Raw genomic sequence first — 7649 nt, 5'->3', positions numbered from 1 at the left:
CCCCCCGACCTTCCTACACACCTGGGTAAGTTACAGCCATTTGGATTCGCATCGCTCCCCCTCAGGGACCTGCTGGGAACCTTCTGCTGAGGAACAGCCTCCTGCCTGTGAGCTCAGTGGTGTGTTCTCCTGCGAAGGAAGGAAGCCAGGAGTGCTCACATGCAGTTACCATCAGTAAATTTACAAAAAAAAAGAAAGGGAAAAAAAAAAAAAAGGCAAAGGACTCCAATTTGGCTTTCCACTTCCCACGAGTAAGCAAGGTGTTTGTGAGTCATTCAGGATGGATGAAATCCACTGCTCGCCCGCCTTCTAAAAATACAGATTCTCCAAAATACCTGTAAGACTTCTGTTATGACACACAGACCCCAGGGAAAAAAAGAAGCAGCTCTTCAAAATACCTGTATTTATTCCATCAAAACCCAAAATTCTAACAATTCACACGTTTTTTTCCCTCCAGGCACTCTCAAATGTGACAACAGGAAGGCAAAAGTGTTTGCATGTATCCAAGCAAAACCATGGAATAAAAGCCCAATAAAGATACATTTATACAAAACTCATACGGTCTTTAATTAAATGCACCAGAAGTGGTATACAGAGATTGATACGTACAAAAGAAAAGGACAGATGCATAAAATAAAAGTTAGCATTTTACATTTCTTGTGCCTTTTGTTGAAATGTAGAACATTTCTCTTCACAACTGATACCATGGAGGGAATAAAAACACAGCAGCTTCAAGTCAGACTCCAGCTCTTATTTACAGAATTTAGATGGTGATGTTGTAGAATATTCTGGCTTTCATAAAAAAAAAAAATCTTATAAAAGCTAGCTGTTATCTACCATTACCAGAGAGCTCTGCTGATGTCAGTATCACTATTCACAGCTTGATTAACCGGTTATTGTGGGACAGCCGAGGCCACCCCTGCCACGATTACTTCAGTTGCTTCCGAGAGACGCTGAATTCTCTCCTACCTGATCACCTCCTCTTCTACTTCTCCAACGGGCCCTTTGTAGGGTTTCCAAATTTCAGTGCTAACGCTGACTGCAGCATTAACACAGCAGGATAAAGACATGACAACCATAGGGGATTCAATATAAAATACTTAACCGTTTTATTCCTCTGATTTTTTCAACTTTGATTTCACCTTGCTTTCATGTGAGGAAGCCTTGGCCGTTCCGGTTTCAGCAGTACTCTTTTTTGGCTTTTGCTTTCTGGAACGTATCAGGTCTTCGCGTCCCAGTTCAACCATTTTTGCTTCCCATGACTTCATTTCATTCTCGTACCGAACCTTATCGTCTTCAGCGAGCTGCAGGTATGGCTGGAAGAAAACCAGGTACCAACAGTTACGGAAGGGGCTTTGTCAGGATAACTGCCACGTCACATCCCTCCCTTTGCTACAAAGGCAACCAGACCTGTGCAGTGCACATCTGTCCTGGTTTGAGCAACACAGGACTGATTTGTCTTCTAATGCCTGGAAAAACTGCACTTTTAGAAAACTGTAGTGTCTGAATTTGTGAAAATATTTACTTTATAGCCAGCTATGGTGTGTGGGTTTCAAGGTCTCAGTGTTATCAAGCTCACCAGGTGCAGGGATGAGGAGGAACGAGACCCGGGCACTTGACCCAAGCTGGTCAACAAGATTATTTTGTACTATGAACATCACATTCAATATAAATTAGAAAGTTTGCTGAGGAGTTCTCTTTCTCCCTTGATGGCAGTGATCCAGAGAACTTTTTGCCCCGGTGCGGGAGCCCTGAGCCCTTCCCCTTCCTCCCATAGCCATAGCGCTCACAGTGTCCCACATCTGCTGTCCCCTGCTCGGAGTCCACAGCTTCCTACTGATAAAATGGGCTGAGTATAATCCTGGTAGATTTTATATTGCTATTGGGATCAATACTGGTTCTTTAGTATTATTATTGTTAATTATGTAGTCTTATTCTATTAAAACTGTTTATATTTCAACCCTCAGGCTTCCTTGTTTTTCCCCGATTCCCCTTCCCGGGTACAGAGGGGTCACTGGGTAATAGACTAATTGTCTAAATGACAATAAATTGTTGTGGGTTCCTCAAACCATAACAGCATCCCAGGTGTTCACTTTCACCTCCAGCAAATTAAAAAAAAAACAAACATCAAACTTGCACAAAAATACAAAACCTTTCGTTCCTGAAGAGGAAATTTATTCAATATTATTCCTAACAGCTAAGGCTTTTGGAGTACTGCCTTGAGAGAGCTGGCTTAGGTAAGGAACAGGAATAGATATTTCTGCACAACTGCTTCAATTTTTTCTTTCTTGCAGAAAGAACATGGATCTAGTGCATGTTCTAAGTGCACATTCAAAACAATCTAGAAGGGCATTCAGGAGAGGGGACGGAAAAGTACCTAACACTTGAAAATTTGGAGGTTTATTCTGTATCAGCATATATTTTCATGTACACATGTTGTGGTTTGGGCATCTGCAGGTTCGTATTTCAATACCCCAAGAAAGAATAACTATCCCCAAGATAGAATTCTGTTGCTTTTGCCTGTCAAAAGCCTTTCCTTGAGCAGCAAATTACTATGCTGGCATTTAAAATATTATATATTACTAGAAAAAAATCAAATGGTTGCAAATTATTCCAGCTTCCTCCCTAGATGCCACTCCAAATCCATTTCCAGGCATATAGAACCTCCATCCTATCCGACGCACTCACGTTTCATCAACACTTTGAAAGAAATGGTCACTACTGGAATAAAAGTAATGAGTATTTTCTTCAGTATTATATTTTGAACAACCAAGTTCAAGATTTTGCGTAATTTTGACTCAAGTTGGTCATTTTCCAATGAGATCAGAGCCTCATCGAAATCCACTGACGTACCTGCTTCTGAGTACTGGACAGTTTTCGCCATGCATCGAATAATTGTTTCAGCTTTGCCTACAGGATATAGAATATGCAATACATTAGGATTATTTTAACAGCAGACTGACCACAGAGGGTTAGAGATGAATGCCACGCTAGTAAAAGCGAAGTATAAACCAATGGAAAAAAAGCACGAAGGCAAGTGGGCTTAATACCCAACTCTCTTAATGTCGGTAAATAACAAATGACGCAGTTCAACATGTTGCTGGGCATCATCTGAGCCGCACTTACAGATAATATAAGCACGTAGCAGTTGAAGTTACTTAGCCTGCAAAAGCGGACAGACAGAACAGCTGAGCTGGTTTACAGCAACCTGATCGCATCTCACCGCGCGTACTGGTTTCATTTAAACCCAGCCCTAACCTAAGCCAAGCCCACCGGAGTATTAACCATGTTCACAGGAAACTTTGTACCACCTCGGGAGTATTTTGCCACGTGTGTGTCAAACTGGGCCTCAGCTGACTGGAGACGCCTGCCCTGTGCATGGTTTGTTCCTTGTTTTTTTCTTTCCACCACCCTGATTTGCTGATTAAATGCACGGGGTAAGGAACGTATTAATTAGGCACACAGGGGGAGGTCTTCAGCGCTTCGAGTGCAGCAATCCACCAACATAACTTAAATCACCCCAAAGTGCAGCACTGCTACAGAAACGGTAGCAGACCAGCACAACCATTTGAAAAACTAACGTATTTCTACACCACAATGAAGAAAAGTAGAATTTTCACAGAAGGAACAGATGGAAGTCTGTAACGCTGAAGTGCAATAAACAGTGCAAATATTTTAAGTCTGTATACCCACACAGCAGTTTATATAGGACATGCCACCAGCACTACAGCCAGAAGTTCACCAGAGCCTAAAAAAACCCCAACCTAAGCAAAGCAAAATCCAGATAATGAACTGTTGAACAGTGTCCTTGAAAGTCACAGAATCCAAAAACAGATTTTCTGAATACAATCAATCTATTTTAAAGAACAATCTTTCCTAGCTTACCGCAGGTGAAATCCCCTCACTTTCTTGAAAGTTTTCTGACACAAAAATGTTAAAGCCGCTACGAGGTCTTTTAGGCTTTCCAAGCACGGTCATTTCCTTTAAAAACAAGAAAAGTTACTCAATCTACAAAGCATGCATTTTGCCAAAACTAAACTTACCATTTGTCTTTATATTTTATACAAAAATCAGATTCAAATTCTTTTAATTTTTGTGTGTGTTTTTTATTCTGCAAACTGGACTGCACGTCATGATGCTTCCGTTATTCTCACCACTTGTCAAGACTAATGCTAAATTATATTAAGAAAACATAAGAATTTGAATTTAGACATTAAAAAAAAAGTTCAAGACTAATGCTAAATTATATTAAGATAAGAACTTGAATTTAGACATTAAAAAAAAGGTATTTTAAAACTGATTCTTATTTCAGCTGTCTGCCAGAAACCAAAGACTGTTACTAAACTCCACTCAGTAAGAAAGTCATGGCACTAAGTTTTCTATTATCCTCATAAGGCTTCGGTTTCTGGTGCAAAATACCGTACGCTTGCAGAGAGGAGGGCACACACCTAACAGTGGGAGGTGAGAAGGTGGAACAGAACCAGCAGATTTCCAGGGAAACAGAACTAGGTTTCTGCTATCTGAGTGCTTTGCCTACAGGGATGATGCCGAGAGAGGGGAAGTACAGCAAGCGATGGATGCAATTACTCTTGTTTTCTCCAGCCCTAAGACGTTCCCACTGCAGCCTGGGTGCTGCAAGTTTACATTTGCTTTAGGTATTAGGTATGCCAGTTACATTCCTCGCGGTGGATTAAAAACTTCCTCTAACTAGGGGTCTTTTAAACCAAATTAATTTCACTTTTGCCAATCAGGGCAATGTCACACCCGCAGTTTAATTCACAGAAATGAACAAGCAATAAGTAACCCCTTCAAGTGATTTTGCCACTGGACAAACCACACTATTGTACCTTTACAGATGGTTCTGTGTCTCAGGATTTATATATAAACCTGCTAAAAGGGAATAGGGAACATGATCTGCAGGAATAAGTCAATAAAGACACTGACAGATGTGCCTCTTGCAGGCCTGATTCAACATGTCAGCAGCTAACATGGGCAGCAAAGTGGCAGAATCCAAAGGAAGGAAGGAGAAAAGGCTACTTCAAGCAGCTACTACCTTGTAAGGGCCAGTGAAGTAACAGATACAAAGCCTTTGAGAAAAGCTATTTCTGGTTGTCTTCCCAACCAAAGGAAGTGTTGCTGGTTCAAATGTCTTACATTACCTATCATTCCTCAGGCAGCTTTAGGAATAGGAAGAAGAAAGCATAGAGAAGCTACCTGTGAGCACACAGGTATGTGCTAGTTCTGGTCTTCAAGCACAGGAAAGCCACTAAAATAACTGCTAACACCAGCAATTATTTTAGTCCGTCGGTGGGGGTGGGTTTTGTTTTGGGTTTGAGGTTTGTTTTGTTTTGGTTTGTTTTTTTTTTTAAGCTGAGAGTTGCTTTTGTATCTCTAAACATGCCTCCACTCTACTCTGTACAACTAGACTTCAGGTTCCTTGAAGGAAAGAAACTTGAGTTTCAAAATACTTACTCTTTTTGCCCTGAATGATCTTCTTTTTGCCAGTCGTTTTCTCCTTTCTTCTTTCAAAGCCGCAGCCTGGGCTGGAGTTAGCTTTGCTTTGTATGCGGCCAACTGCTCTGAGTATCTTTGCCAATCTGTCTTTCTAGCTTCCTCATAAACCTACAAAGCAAACAATCACCCGCCTTAAGCAGATGCTTTCAACCTGAAGTGCCCGACCATTAAAAAAGCTAACACTTCTAACCTGCTATTAAAAAAAATTACAGACTATCCTGGTACATAACATTTTTAAAGTAAAGCATCGATTTCAGATCTGTTTGATTAGCAGAATGGATTCAGAAGAACTCAGATTCAAAACCTGGGCTCTTCCCATGAATTATCTCAGTTAATCTGATAACATCAGATGACCCTTCAGATGCAGCTCAAAGCAGTAACAATCTTCCATACAAGAAGTAAAAGCTGAAGGTTGGTTGAAATGATTATTAAGAGTGTGTATACCCACTGCAGCACACCAGTGCTCCAGTCACCAAACGCATTCCCTCACCAGCCAATACCAGGTACAGGAGCATCATAAAATCACGGCCTTGGTACCAGGGCATCAAGCATCCGGGCAGATGTGAAAAATCACCATCCTGTTCTCCATTTCAGATACACAAATGAAAAGGTGGATTTTATATTAAGGCACATAGAGCCCGAAGTCCAGAAAGGACATAAGAGCACTTCAATTCTACTGAACAAAGACAGTACTTCAGCTAGAAAACTGCAGGTGGTTCCTAACTGAATTTAACTGCTAACTGCAATCAAGGAAGAACAATTATTACTTTGCTATAAATGGCACTTATATTCAGCAATGATTAGAAATTCATCAACTTGTTTTACATTATCCCTTGAAACTGCCACTCCAAAAGAAACTTCACTACTTAGGACAAAAAATAAGTTTCTTACAAGAAACTTACAGAGAGTTACTTCTAAGTTAGGTCTCTGGTTACTATCTAATCAGCAGAAAAAAAAGTTCGTCCTTTCATCAAAATTAACTGAGGTTTCACCTCCCTTATGCATACAAAAGCACAACTTTACAATACTTCCGTTACCATACATGCAATGCACACACATAAACAAATTACCGTTCAAAAAGAAATGAGATATTGGTTCCCAGCCCTACAGCTGCACAGAGAGCGCTCTCTTTTGTTTCTCTGGCAACAGATTAAAAATACTAAAAATAAGGTAATGTGTAGAAATATCAAAGTATCTTCCCCTGAGTACTTTAGAGCTCTCAATTCTCTTCAGAATTGTTTTTATGTGTAAGCCTTTGTATGCAAGCACTTTTTTATTGTTGTTTAAAAAAAACAACCAAGAAAAAAAAAACACAACAGAAAACAAAAAGCAGAGGACACCAAACCAAGTAAAACAACCACTAAGACTTTATAGAGTTCAAAGCACACAGGGCAAAGATACAAACTTACCTGCTTCTGTGATGCTGGTAACTCCTTCCAAGCACCTGCTAGTTTTTTAACCAGCTCCATGTTACTCATTTCTGTACATTGCAATTTGAAAGCAAGAAAATAAAGATCAATATTGTATCTCCAGTAAACATCTTCAATTTTTCCCAAGGAAGGCTGTCACTAGTATCTTTTCCCTGTACAAATATATTTTCCTCATTTCTTAAAACTGATTAACTTAGTGTGGCAGTTAAAGGGAACTGTAATATTTGGGGAGGGGGGGAGAGTCCCTGCTCTTGGTTCAAACTTGAATGAAACGTGCAGTTATAAACGGAAGCATCATCTCAAAACAAAAAGCTATTAAAACAGTTTCTTTTTTTTCTTTTGAGCTTGATCCTTTTTTATACAATGCAAGATGGGCTGAACTTGGAAGGGGGACTGGGGAAGAAACCCAAAGTAAAAGTTCCAGCTCTCATTTTTTTGGCAAAAAGAGCCTGCTGAATTCTTCAAAGCAAGTACAATGTGACCTTATCCACCTGATATAGCAGACAGGCTTGATACTTACGAAAATTAAGTCCTTTATTTACAATATTATTCAACAGAAGTAAGGTTAAAGAAAAACTAAGTTCTTTCTCTCACAAACAAAATTACAGTGACTTGAATTTGTTATGGTTTTCAGCTGACTGTCTTTAACTCTGGCCCTTGTGCTATGGTCATTCAATGAGGTTTCCAGCCAGACATGCATTTCTG

The 7649-nt window shown here is 40.0% G+C and overlaps 1 protein-coding gene across 1 annotated transcript in view; it reads right to left on the bottom strand.

Annotated features, from left to right (window-relative positions):
* Nucleotides 1–6983, bottom strand: part of DNAJC9 (DnaJ (Hsp40) homolog, subfamily C, member 9) — a 9818-nt gene extending 2835 nt beyond the window's left edge. The window contains exons 1-5 of the mRNA XM_009885644.1: nucleotides 6924–6983; nucleotides 5473–5622; nucleotides 3886–3981; nucleotides 2854–2910; nucleotides 1678–1833 (exon numbers count right to left, since the gene is read on the bottom strand). Of these exons, the coding sequence (XP_009883946.1) occupies nucleotides 1678–1833; nucleotides 2854–2910; nucleotides 3886–3981; nucleotides 5473–5622; nucleotides 6924–6983 (519 nt within the window). The remainder of the gene's footprint in view (nucleotides 1–1677; nucleotides 1834–2853; nucleotides 2911–3885; nucleotides 3982–5472; nucleotides 5623–6923) is intronic.
* Between the last annotated feature and the right edge of the window lie 666 nt (nucleotides 6984–7649).

This window comes from Charadrius vociferus, unplaced genomic scaffold (genome assembly GCF_000708025.1).
Source record: "Charadrius vociferus isolate BGI_N301 unplaced genomic scaffold, ASM70802v2 scaffold335, whole genome shotgun sequence".
NCBI classification, from domain to species: domain Eukaryota; kingdom Metazoa; phylum Chordata; class Aves; order Charadriiformes; family Charadriidae; genus Charadrius; species Charadrius vociferus.
The sequence above is the reverse complement of the archived record's forward strand: the minus strand, read 5'-3'. Positions and strand labels throughout refer to the sequence as shown.